The sequence below is a fragment of the Brienomyrus brachyistius genome, chromosome 1, assembly GCF_023856365.1.
Source record: "Brienomyrus brachyistius isolate T26 chromosome 1, BBRACH_0.4, whole genome shotgun sequence".
In the NCBI taxonomy this organism is placed as follows: Eukaryota; Metazoa; Chordata; class Actinopteri; order Osteoglossiformes; family Mormyridae; genus Brienomyrus; species Brienomyrus brachyistius.
This window is the reverse complement of record NC_064533.1, coordinates 10039066-10052331: the sequence shown is the minus strand read 5'-3', so window position 1 is coordinate 10052331 and position 13266 is coordinate 10039066. Positions and strand designations below refer to the sequence as shown.

The 13266-nt window shown below is 42.6% G+C and overlaps 1 protein-coding gene across 2 annotated transcripts; it reads right to left on the bottom strand.

The window, feature by feature from the left end:
* Positions 1–597: 597 nt before the first annotated feature.
* Positions 598–12523, bottom strand: LOC125740433 (protein FAM3C-like). 2 transcript variants are annotated; one of them, XM_049011541.1, is made up of 10 exons: positions 12373–12523; positions 6532–6581; positions 6153–6242; positions 5276–5302; positions 4859–4982; positions 4728–4786; positions 4530–4580; positions 4335–4419; positions 3730–3856; positions 598–3641 (listed from the first exon to the last, which is right to left on the bottom strand). In XM_049011541.1, exons 2-10 carry the CDS (start codon positions 6545–6547, stop codon positions 3552–3554), a joined length of 669 nt encoding a protein of 222 aa, XP_048867498.1. In that variant the 5' UTR covers positions 6548–6581; positions 12373–12523; the 3' UTR covers positions 598–3551. The 2 variants fall into 2 exon arrangements, with proteins under 2 accessions (XP_048867498.1, XP_048867507.1); XM_049011550.1 differs by lacking the exon at positions 12373–12523 and adding an exon at positions 11955–12282.
* Positions 12524–13266: the final 743 nt, after the last annotated feature.

The window sequence follows — 13266 nt, the reverse complement described above, 5'->3', positions numbered from 1 at the left end:
CAAAGCCATTTTCCTAAAGGACTCGCTGCTCCTTATTTATATACCTATGGTTTGTATTTGTCGGGTATTTTGCATGCTTCAGAGCTTCCAGGATGTGACAGACGTGTTACCCGAGGTAATGATTATTTTAGTCGTTATGCAGCTCTGTCATGCTACTCTGGCACCCAAATCCAGAGTAGTTTCGGTTTCACTTCTACTGGTGGTGCAGCTCCTCCTGCTCTGTTGAGCATCAGCCTCTACCACCTCTAGGAACTTTACCTTCCACGACTAACTCTGAGATGAAGCTCAGACATGATTCCTCCCAGAATCGAGTATCACTGAAACACCAGCATCCCTTCCTCCAATGCCTGTGTGAGCTTCCTGCTCTATCTCTGCAGGCTGCACACAGCCTATATAACATCTCATTTCCCTTCATCCATCCTCAATCCCCTCAGGCAATAAAAAGATAACATTACTTCGGTTATACTCATCCCTACATTCCTGTTGAAATCTGACAATCGAGAACCAGCCCCCTCCAAAGACCAAAGAACTATGTATTCATGCTTTGTGAAAACCTGGGAATATGTGATAAAGAGGAAACAAGACAAAGACACCAAATGCCTCTCGATAAACTGTATTTGGAAGAAAGAAGTGAAACCAGCACATTAATTCAGGCCAGACATTATATTTCCAGTTTATCTTTAGACAATCTTCCTCTCCTCTGCCATATTCCTAGGGTAGGTGTCTAGACGACGGATGGCATTAACATATTGTAAGAAATGAAAATTAATGAAAATGTAGACCTTGCAAATATTATACGCCATAGATTATTTGTAACAGTTCCATCAAAGCCCACGCATCACATGGAAAAAGCTAGAACATAGGAAAAGAACCAAACATTTCTTGCACCTGGAAAGTTCTAAGACATTGACAAAGGAGAACCTGAGTGTGCAGTGTAGTAGGAAGGGGGAAACATGGAGAAAAGAACCGTAATGAAGCCGTGGGGGTATGGGATCCACTACGAGCACTGCTCTACACTAAGGCACAGGCTCATTTTATGGAGAATAAACTCAACCCCCCCCCCAAAAAAAAATTAAATAAAATGTCACAAGAGGTCATGACCAGGAAGACCATCATAACCAATCACCAGGCATTAGTTTTATTAAAGGATCTTAAGATTTCCTTCATGATATAAAAATAAAGCAAATAAAAATCAATCTGTAAGTATTTAATTACAGTTCACTGAATATCCCAACAGTGTGCGATCACACCCCCCAGGAACAAATTCCCAAAAAACTGAAAAAGAAAAAAAAAACCTGCCTGAAAAGAGCACCACAACCCTCGCTGTAGTATTGGAAACTTGACTTCTGACGCTGTAGGATAGGATGCTACAGTATAAACCGGCCCGTTTGGGAAATGCAGTGTGTTGTGTTAATGCTGAACATTAGAACACAGGGGCTTCTCACCACAAACATTTCCTACACAAAGTTGTTCTGAGTTGCAGACAAAGTGACGAGCTTTAGTTATTTAATGAGGTTTTACTACGGTGCAGGAGCACTGTGCCACTTTGGTTTATACGTACTCTACACATTCCCAATCGTTTATACTTTGTAAATGGTGTAACAATTTAAACCACCCATTCACAAACCCTGCTTATTCTGGATATACAGTGATCAAGGAAAGTCTTGGGACATTTGCTTAATTCTGCAAAAATGTTGCAAATGTATTGGTTTCCTGACAAAAGTCCATTGACAAGCAATGTTTAACATATCTACACATATCTTCCACACAGACATTTTCTTTTTAAAATGTCATAATTTTTTTAACTGAGTCATTCAGTTCTATTCTTGCCATTTTACTGTTAATCCTAACTGTAGCCATTTGCTTCCAAAGGGACGCTAAACAGAAATGTTTGTTGTTTAAGAAATGGTTACTAATTAAAAAGCACACAGTGAGACTGCTTGTCAATGAACATTCTAACCAAGAGCAGCTCTTTTACAACTATAATCTGGGTTTCAACTTATTACCACTTGAAACGAATGTTTTACTTAAAACTAATACGATATATTTGTATTTGTTCTAAACACATGAATAAAGTAATGATTTTTGTTCTAGAACCAATAAATTAGTAATATTTTTACATTATTAAGCCAGTGTCCCATGCCATTGTGAGCATGGTATGTTGATTTTCCTTTGACTGTGGAAGGAAACTCACTGCACTGTTGCAGCATTGACAGCATACTGAGACGGTTATCTCTCTGCAGAGGGTTATCCCGGCAGTGCAGAGGATTATCTTACTACAGAGAGTTATCCCGGCACTGCAGAGGGTTATCTCACTAGTGCAGAGGGTCATCCCACTGCAGAGTGTTATCCCGGCACTGCAGAGGGTTATCCTGGCACTGCAGAGGGTTATCTCACTGCAGAGTGTTATCCCGGCAGTGCAGAGGGTTATCCTGGCACTGCAGAGGGTTATCAGGGCAGTGCAAAGGATCACCAGGACCCAGCTGCTTACTCTGGAGGACACCTACAGCACTCGATGCCTCAGGAAAGCAGCCACTATCACCAGTGACCCAACAAACTCCTGCTGCCATCAGTTCACCAACCTGCCCTCTGGATAGCACTACAGGACTATTTACCCCCACACATCCACACTGAAGAGTAGCTTTTAACCCAAAGTCATTGATCATCTTAACCAAACAACAAACTCAAGTAACCCCACCACACCCCTACGAGCCGCAGCCACCTGCCAACCTGCCCCCCCTCCCCCATACAGACTGCTGCCAATTCTTATCCACATGATGATTTCTAATAGAAAGTACACTCTTTACTGCTGCTAGACGATGTGACTGCACTACTGCACAATGACTCAACACTTAGCTTCATACTGTACAACTAGATGTGCATGATTTTTCATTTTGTTTGTTTTACATGAGCAATGACAATTAGGATATTCTATTCCAACATGGGGAGAACATGCAAAAATCAGACAGAGAGCAGAGTCAGGATTCGAACACATAACCCTGGAGGTGTGAGGCAACAGTGCTATCGACCAAACCATAAACTAGCTACAGCAATGTCATTTTTAGAATGAAAGGAGTTTTATGCATGCATTTTAAAAAAAGATAAAAAAAATAGCACTATGAAACATTTGTCAAAAGCATTGATCTAGACAATACACAATATTAAACGATTTGAATCTCTGTCACTGGGGTCTTAAAGAGCAGCTGTTCATTTTGTGTTTTTTTCCGCTGTCAGCATAGACTGACAACATGCATCCAAATGAGCAAATCACACCCCTGACATTCCTGGACCTGAGATCCTGGCTCTTGGTGAACCCTACCCTGGATCTAAACAGCTGCTGTATGTGCAAGTTCTGATTACAGGTGAACTGTGCAGCCTACTGGCCACACTACAGTCCCTCACCCTATGTGCTGAGGCTCCCAGTACTAAGGTGATCATCCCAAGAACTGAGGCCATCATTAGTTATAGGAGACCTAAGACACTTGCACACATCCGAGCGATCCAGGTCAGGATGAACACCTCCACGTCCCAGGACAGGGTGGCTAGGTAGACTAGCTTTCTTTCATTGGGATGCAACCCTCCATCTCCAGAACTTCAGGCCAGCCCTCATACTTGTTGGTATCTGCCTTGTTCTTTATGTGCTGGAAACATGGGACAGAGCAGCACTTATCAGTTAGGAGTGGCTTAAAGATGGCCTCCTTTGTCAAGAACAGCTTTAGGGCTACATACCTGCTCAAAGGGACTCTTCCTTTTGATCCCTTTACCTCCCACAAAGATCCAGTTGTCCCTGAATTGTACAGCAGTAATACTCGAACTACCCAAATCACCGATCAGCTTCCTTGCTTCGTCATTGAGTCTGGGAAGCAGGTGGTTCATCAAACATCAGTCGGATAATAAAGACATTATATGGGACATCTGACCAGCTGCTGAACCTTCACTTCAGCACCATGCTGCACTGTTCACTGGTCACCTGTTTCTGTCACTGTAAAATCAGTCACAAGCAGGACTGCAAAATTCTGCGAATTTTCAAAGATGGAAACTTTTCATGGGAATTAACAGGAATATATGGGAATTAATGATAATAAACTGGAAATTTAAAAAATTGCAGATTAGCCTATAGTATAACAGGGATCTAAAATGAAGTTGGACAAAAACACCCTCACAGTAGTAATAGTGATACCTTTGCCCAGCTTAACTTTCCCTGGATAGTTTCTGGAAGTTTTCCACCCCTTGGCAACCTCCCACTAGCAACCACACTCATGTGACCAGACCGTCATATCACACAGGGTGCGACTCATTAAACAAAAGGTCCACACACTGAACGACACACTTACTTTGTAGAAGAGTCATCAAACGTAGCCATCATGACTAGTGTCCCTTGCTCAATGCTCTTCAGGAAATTTATTAGGAGCTTGATGTCTACAAATAGTAGATTTCCAATCACAAGTCTACATTTCATTTCATGCAACTACAGCCTATCAAATACAGTGTCTGACACTTACACCTATAAACTTATATGATAAACTCACCTCCCGCCCACATATCGAAGTAAACCGTCTTGATGGGCATTCCAGTACTTCCTGTGAACACACACCCACATTATGGAGGCCTGACACCTATGCACATGCATTAAAGTGTGCTGGAGAGCTTTAATTTCATTAAGATAATACAAGCCGATATGTGAACATGAGCATTAATAATATCAGTAGGCCGAGATATTAGGTTACCGTTCACTAAGGCAATGTTCAGTCCCCGTCCCACATTGTTCTTCACGCTACTCATGAGGCTGAAAGACATAGAGAGTGAGACGCCCAGACAGGAAGTGCAGGTAGCAGGAACAGGAAGGGGCGGGCCTTACATGTTGTCCTCCAGGCAGATTTTAGGCCCCACTATACTGGCAGCTCCACTGTTCATCTTAAAAGCAAAGTGCTTTGCAGGACAAGGCCTGGACAGGCTACACTTCAAATGGGTGGGTTTTGCAGCTGATGGGAACAAAGTTTACACACAGTTACACGCAATCATCAGCAATGTCCCTTCTCATCTACCGTACACATGAGACAGAATGGATTGTTTAGAAAAATGAAAAGTAACTGTCAGATTTTAAATGATCACATCCAGTTAAACAGGTTTGGTTTGTAATATCTGCAAGAATTTGCAGAATTCTTTTTTTTTTTTTTAAATCTGAAGCCTGAACTTTTTTGTTTACTGACAAACTACTAACCTTAAAGCTTATTTATAGGAAATATTTTCCAGCACTGAAAAAGAGCTTACTTACTAGGATCCTGTGATGACATAGACTTGACTATAGAGGTAGAGAGAGAGCAAATTTTCAGACTTGAATTAGCAACAATGCATAAATGCTAATCAGTGACGATGCCCAATGCAATTAAATCAGAGGAACAAGGCATCTCATAAGTTGGTGTGTAAAGCCACAAGTTGATGGTATAAGCTAATGACACACAGGCAGTACACTATACTCTGGAAGCACACAGATTCGCTTTTTCATTTCTTTAATCCGGATTTGCTATCTTGTGTATGTGACCCTGGGGATGTAGCGAGCGACAGCCTCTCTGTCACCAGGAACAGCTCCCCCCACACATTTCCCCCACCCATCAGTTAAAGCCACATGTTCATCTGGAAGCACTTCGCCCTCAGTCTGCTCAGCTTCAGATCCTTCAAGTTAATTCGTTTGCATGTTCTGGTTGTTTCTGGTTGTGGCGCAATGCCTCAGTTAATTCAGTGAATTAATTAACTGCAGATCTGTCATCCTTTGTTTGTCGCCATTGGGGTGTAAACTAATTTTCAGACATTCAGTGCCAGCAGTTGGGAACGGCACCACTGAAAACAGAGATTCATTGTGTAAGACGCGCAACGCTTCAAAAAGCTGATGGACGAAAGCGAGGCACATACTGCCCTCTGGTGGCTGACCTAAGCAGGAAAAAATCCACACCTGCTCATAGCTCACCACTCCTAGTGACAACGTGCATTTTTGAGGGAAAAAGGTGTGTTTGTCTGTAGACAGTAGACTCTGACGGCCATCACAGTTGAATGTCACCTACATATAGCTGAAGGTAAATGGCAAAGATGTTACACTTGGTAGGCTGTGGGCTTACTGAGAAAGGGTTAGGGTTAGGGTTAAGCTTTGAACTTACCAAACATGTTTAAATCCGCAAAGGTAAGCCTTTGGAAGGTGAACAGAGCAACTAATAGCAGGGATATCAGGAGTCCCACTTTGAGGATCACTAGATCAGATAAACAGACAGCAATTATCGAGTTATAATTACAGTGTTTTAGCCCAAAAGCGTTCATAAACTTGACGACAAAACTGGATCAAAAAAGTTAGAATAATGACGTTTCATAAATGATACAAATGTAATTAGTACTTTCATAGAATGTGCTAGGTCAAATATTTGATATCAATGATGAGAATCACACCTGATCAAACTGCTCAAAGTTTGAAATGTGAGTAAATCAGTTCAGGTTTCAGTCACCCAAAGACACTTTGATAGATATGTGGACACAGAGACTTACCCTTCACTTTGGCCATTTTGGACTGGATAATCGGACTGCCCCAGACAGACCTGCATCAGAGGAGGTTGGGAGTCAGCACCACACCCTCGTGTGTCGAAGTAACCAATCATAAGCAGTGTGACATTAGTAAGAAAACCAGGGGTCAGCACTCCGCCCTCACCTGCTGTATTAGCCAATCAAAAGCAGCGTGGCATTGCTAAGAGAGCTAGGGGTCAGGACTACACCCTCATCTGCCTAAGTAACCAATCATAAGTCGCGTAACATTGGTAACAGAGCTGGGGGTCAACACTAGGCCTGTGCAGTACGATGATACTATCGATAATTAACAATATCAGACAAATAACTCGGTGGTACTGCCTTTGTTGGGGATGTAGGCTTAGGCTACATATAAAGAAAGAGCAACAGAAGGATTTATGACCTGGCGTTCTATCCTATGTTTCCAAAGCTTTTTTTTTCCACAAGCATTGGCCATTGCAGTAATAATGTGTTCGCCACATCACCAATGTGTTATCACATCACCAACTTCTATCTACCAGTCAGCAGCCAGCCGTTCATTATATACACTCAGTTGCAAAAAACGTTAAGCACCCAGATTGAAGGTGATGTGACTGTATCGCAATGATTATAATACCAGATCAAACGGACAACAGAGTTCAAGCTGATCCCACTCATAGTCAATTGGGGAAAGATCGGGGGACCTGGCTGGCCACAGGAGGACCTCAACATGATGCAGGCAGTCCATAGACGCCCATGCCATATGTGGACTGGCGTTGTCTTGCTGAAAGACTGCACCAGGGTGCTGACTCAGGAGGGGTAAGACATGCGTACGCAGGATGTCACTGACGTAGCACTGTGCCATCAGGGTCCCCTGAATCACTACCAGAGATGACCTGAAGTTATACCCTATGGCTCCCCACACCATGATGTCATACCCTATGGCTCCCAATACCATGATGTCATACCCTATGGCTCCCAACACCATGATGTCATACCCTATGGCTCCCAACACCACGATGTCATACCCTATGGCTCCCCACACCATGATGTCATACCCTATGGCTCCCAATACCATGATGTCATACCCTATGGCTCCCCAAACCATGATGTCATACCCTATGGCTCCCAATACCATGATGTCATACCCTATGGCTCCCCACACCATGATGCCAGGAGTAACACCGGTGTGTCTCTCCACAGCATTAGCAGGATTGGTCCTCTCCCCTCGGTACCACCATACGCGCACATGATGATCATCCGTGGTAATGTAGAACTGAGACTCATCGCCGAACATGGTACGACGCCACTCATCATCAGTCCATGCTTCCCGGTTACCGCACCACTCCAAACACAGCCATCTCTGCACTGGTGTTAACAGCTGCCTACCCATGGGATGGTGAACTCGTGGCCCGGCTGATGCCAGTTGTCGAGACGTAGTGCAAGATGACACAAGGTGTTGTAGAAAGTCCAATACCTGTGTCCGGATGGCAGGTGCAGATGTCATGGGGATCTGTAATGCTTGCTGTAATGCTTGGTTACGACAATCCACCCTTGGTGTGGTCGCTCTACAACGACTGGAACCTTCACGACGTGTGTGGGGGCCCTCATGTGCCCATTGGTTCTAACATCGGGTGACTGTGTCATCTGCATGCCTCACATTCCGGGCAATTGCACGATATGAGCACCTGGCCTCATGCAAACCCTATCAAACGCCATCAAGTGCTGGTAATACTGTCTAATGCATCGACAAGGCATCCTCTGTGTCTGGTGACTAGACGTGCCAGCTGCTTGCAAACATGCCCATTGCTCGTCTGCACGTGTACCAAACTATATCCAAATCGTACTATTACTTCTGGGTGCTTAACTTTTTTTTGTCACTGTTTGTGTGTGTATTACATATTAGAATATTTGGTGGCCCCACCTTTTGCAAGCAATCACTGCCAACAAGTGATCTCTGTATTTCACAATGAGACGTCTGCATTTGCCAACAGGTAGTTTGGCCCACTCTTCCTGAGCAAACTGCTCAAGCTGACTCAGGTTTGAAGGGTGGCGTCTCCATACTGCAATTTTCAGATCTTTCCATAGATGTTCTATAGGATTAAGATTTGGCCTCATTGAGGGCCATTTAATAATAGTCCAATGTTTTTTTTCTCAGTCATTCCTGAGTGCTTTTAGCTGTATGTTTTGGGTCATTATCCTGCTGGAGGACCCATGACCTGCAACTGAGACTGAGCTTTCGGACATTGGGTAGTATGTTTCACTACAGGATGCCTTTGTAGTCTTGAGTCTTCATTGTGTCCTGTACAAATTCAAGGTTCCCTGGGCCAGATGAAGCACAGCAGCCCCAAAGCTAAACCCCGTCCATGTTTCACAGTAGGGATGGTGTTCATTTCTTTTAAAGCTTCATTTTGCCTTCTGTAAACACAGAGCTGATGTGATTGGCCAAAAAGCTCCACCTTTTATGTCTCATCAGTCCTAATGAAACTGTGGGGCTTATGAAGGTGCCTTTCAGCAAATTGCACTCCGGCTTTTTAATGTTCTTCTGTCAGTAGTGGAGCCCTCCTGAGTCTTCATCCATGGAGCTCATTATTGTTCAAAATGCGACGGATGGTGCGATCAGAAGGTGACGTACCTTGACCTTGGAGCTCAGCTTGAATGGTTTTGGATGGTTTCTTTGGCTCTTCTCCTACCATCCACACCATCCTTCTGATCAACCTGGGGTTGCGTTTCCTCTTTCGTCCACATCCTGGGAGGTTGGTTACAGTCCCGTGAACCTCATACTTTTTAATAATATTGGCAACTGTGGTCACAGGAACATGAAGCTACTTGGAGATGGTCTTATAGCCTTTAACTTTAACATTATCTATAATCTTCCATCTGGGCTCCTCAGACAGTTCTCTCCTTTGCTTTCTCTGGTCCATGTTCAGTGTGATGCAAACAACTCAGTAGCATGTTCTTTCCCTTTAAACAGACTGAACGGCTGAGGAGGAACTTGAAGGTACCTGTGATAATAATTAACGATAACCTTCTCCTTGGTGTTACTAACAAATCTCTCCATACTATTTTAGCATATCTTTGTAAAATAAACAACAAATCATCTCTTTCCGCAATTTTATTGGTTTACTCTATCACATACTAAAGGCATGTAGGTATACATTAGACAATTGCTTTTAACTGAATCGCTTTTCAGAAGAAACAAAGCATTGTCATAACGAACTGTACGGGTACCAGCAAAATTTTTCCACATCTGTTCTGGTTTAATCCTTAACGACACCCTTAGTTTTCCAGCTTTCTTTACAGGTGAATCTTCATTAACATTTGAATGGGGATGCTGAAATGACTCAGTAGGTCTCTGTATCTGTGACTATTAGGTCACCAGTTCATCCATGACCTCAGAAGAAAAGTCCCCCCTCCCCTAACCCCCAGCTTCAGGGGCACCACATGCTGCTTGACCCCCACACTGTGACCCCCTAACCTGCCTCTCGCCTGCATGTGTGTCTATGGGTCTCATGCAGACAGGCAAAGAGAAGCATTCCGATGTACCTGAACTTCTGCAAATCAAGGTGCATACAATTCAATAGCTGTCATTCACTTGCAGTCACTGGTGGTGAATGTACACAGTACAATTGATGTGACGAATGTAGTGTAATTATTAATAAATACATAAACTGTATTGCAGGACCCTCTGCAATATGCTTAAACGACCATTTCTTTCAATTTCATTGCATTTCTAGCTCTGTAGGGCTGGACAGCAGTGCTGAGGGCATGCTGGCTTCAGGAAAGATACATATCCTGCATTGTTACATTACTAGTTGCATTTATTGATCTAATTCAATGTCTATTAGCAATTTTACTTAAGTCTAAGTGCCAGTATCTGCTTAAAACCACAAAGTTAATTAAAATGGCTGGCCGTACACGCTCAGAGAAATTGTTTAATTGTGATTTGGTCCATAATACGCATAAAGTCAGTTTAATATTCAATATTCGTTTGACGTTCAAAATGCAAACTTCTTATGCGCTTCAACCATTTCAGTGAATTATGTCACACCGCCTGGGCAGCATCGAGAATAACGTTCTTCATGTGTCACAAGGTTTGTTTCTGAAATATTCATCGTGATTTTTTTTTTTTTTTTTTACAAATAAAAAAATGTACATGCACATAAAGCTATTATGCTATATACACTGGAGACCTTGTAACACTAACGAGTCACCTGACACCAGGGAGGGAAAATGGCTAATTGGGCACAATTTGGACATTTTCGCTTAGGGGTGTACTCACTTTTATTGCCAGCGGTTTAGACATTAATGGCTGTGTGTTTAGTTATTTTGAGGGGACAGCAAATTTACACTGTTATACAAGCTGTACACTGGCTTCTTTACATTGTATAAAGTGTCATTTATTCAGTTTTGTCCCATGAAAAGATATAATAAAATATTTACAAAAATGTGAGGGGTGTACTCAAATTTTTGAAATACTGTATATTTCCTTCCAACAGGCACCAGGACACAAGGACAGTGGTAGAGCAATGAGGATAGGGTTCTGACACATTTTGCATGAGAATCAATGACGAATTTTTTTGTTTGTTTTTAGTTTTGTTCCAATAAAACTTTTCAAGAGGAATATTTCAAAAACAAGCTTTGTGACACATGAGGCACATTATTCTATCTGCTGCACAGCTGGTTTGACATCACAAGGTCACATGGTGCAGGAGCATAATAGCTTTATGTGCGTGTACACGTCATTTTTATGTGAAAAAAAAATCACGACGAATATTTCAAAAACAAGCCTCGTGACACATGAAGAACGTTATTCTCGATGCTGCCCAGGCGGTTTGACATAATTCGCTGAAATGGCTGAAGCGCATAATAAGTTTGCATTTTGAATATCAAACGAATGTTGAATATTGAACTTACTTTACGTCGGTTTTGACATGTAAAACTGTGATGAGATAAGCCAAACATTTCTATCTGCTCATGTATCAAGGCAGAATAGTGCAGAAATGCTACCACACGGTTCCGGTCTGGCCATTGCAGGGTTGATAACTCTCAGGTATCTGACGTGACACTCACTCTTTCTGACTCTCACACAGAGAATCTTACGTTAACTTGAAATTAGATACATCATAGGCGCTGGCGTAGTTTGCAAACCCTACAATCTATTTACAAGACAATAAAACTGTAACAAACATGCAAATTGAAATCTCACGCCAGCCGTGACCAAAGTTCGCAACTCCGACATCGCAGCCTCTGGCAACTGGACCCATCGCAGACACTGAGTCCGATCTTCTGGGTTAAAGCGATCACAATAAGTACCAAATACATAAATCGACCAGTATGTATTTACACAGGATATTATAATGACACATGAAAAAATGAACGAGATGGAAACCCAGACACACGCCGACAGGTGGAGGACACCAACCTACCTTCAGCAACGTGACACCGCTTCAGACGGACACGGACATCGATGGCATAAAGTCGCAGAAAATGCAATGTCAGCCCTCGAAAAGAAACACAAACGGTGGCCCCCGTGACACTGTTCATGCACTGGATGGGTTTAGCGACCTCCGCGAAAGACGTGACGTGCCGGTGCAGCTATCCGCAGAAACGGAATTTCTAATACTGCTACAGCACGCAAAATCAACGATTTTACATTGCCAGGTAACGCAGGAGGACGGAGACGAGCAGGTGAGCGGGATCAGCCCATCGGGACCAGGCGGCGCTCATTGCGGAGAAACGGAGACGCAGCGACAAGAGAGTACGAGAAAATGCCTTTTCACTCGCTATCTTCTTAAACGAGCAATTGCAATTAATACTATTATTATTTTCTTTCGGTAAAATTACCTGCGATGTCTTCTGTCCCAGGAAATCAAATGGCCATTCCTCCAGTCACTACTTCCTGTATTACTCACCCGTTTAGCTGGTGGGTAAAGAGACGGAGGCACTCCCCAAACCCGATAAGTTTCTCACTACTAGAATGTTTTCTAAAGGATTTGTGTCACTGTGATTATTATCAAGAATGCGCGCGCGCACACACACACACACACACACACACATTCTCCACATGCATCCCCTCATGAACATTCAATGAACCGAGTACATCTTTCAAGAGAACAACAACCTAAAAATATGTGGAGATCAAAAGAAATATTTAAACTCACTTAATACATACATACATACACACACACACACACAGAGATTCATATCTTTTGGTATTTTGGTATAACCTTCAAAAATCCCAGCTTTGACAGTTTTAACGCCTACCAAGACCGTATGCATACTTAACCATAAGTAACCAAGCAAAATACAAGATTTTTGGAATTTTCAATGTGATTGGAATTTTCAATTTGATTGCACACACACACACACACACACACACACACACACACACACACACACACACACCAGGAGGTCTGTACTGGCAGGTGTAACAATTCCACAAATACTTATGAATTCCGATTCTTGTCAAATTCACATGGAAAATATGTGACCACCGCCTGCTTAACAAATCAGCTTAACACAATGAGATTTACTACTGATACGAGTAAAAGGTGCATTTTATTGCTTTTCACAGTGAAGTCTCCATTTTAGCAAGAAGACGCGTGAATTTAACTGACAGTAATTCACAGCAGCGGGAAAGCTTCATAAACAGTCAAATACAGTTTGATGTTGTTTTAAGAATCCATTAAAAAGAATACAGTTAAAATCCTATCACACAAGATTTTTAAAAAGATGTAA

Coding starts and splice junctions, on each gene's coding strand:
- LOC125740433 (XM_049011541.1), bottom strand. Junction 5,303..6,152: donor TGCGGATTTAAACATGTTTG/GTAAGTTCAAAG, acceptor CTACCTCTATAG/TCAAGTCTATGTCATCACAG. Junction 3,857..4,334: donor TTTGATGACTCTTCTACAAA/GTAAGTGTGTCG, acceptor CCTGCTTCCCAG/ACTCAATGACGAAGCAAGGA.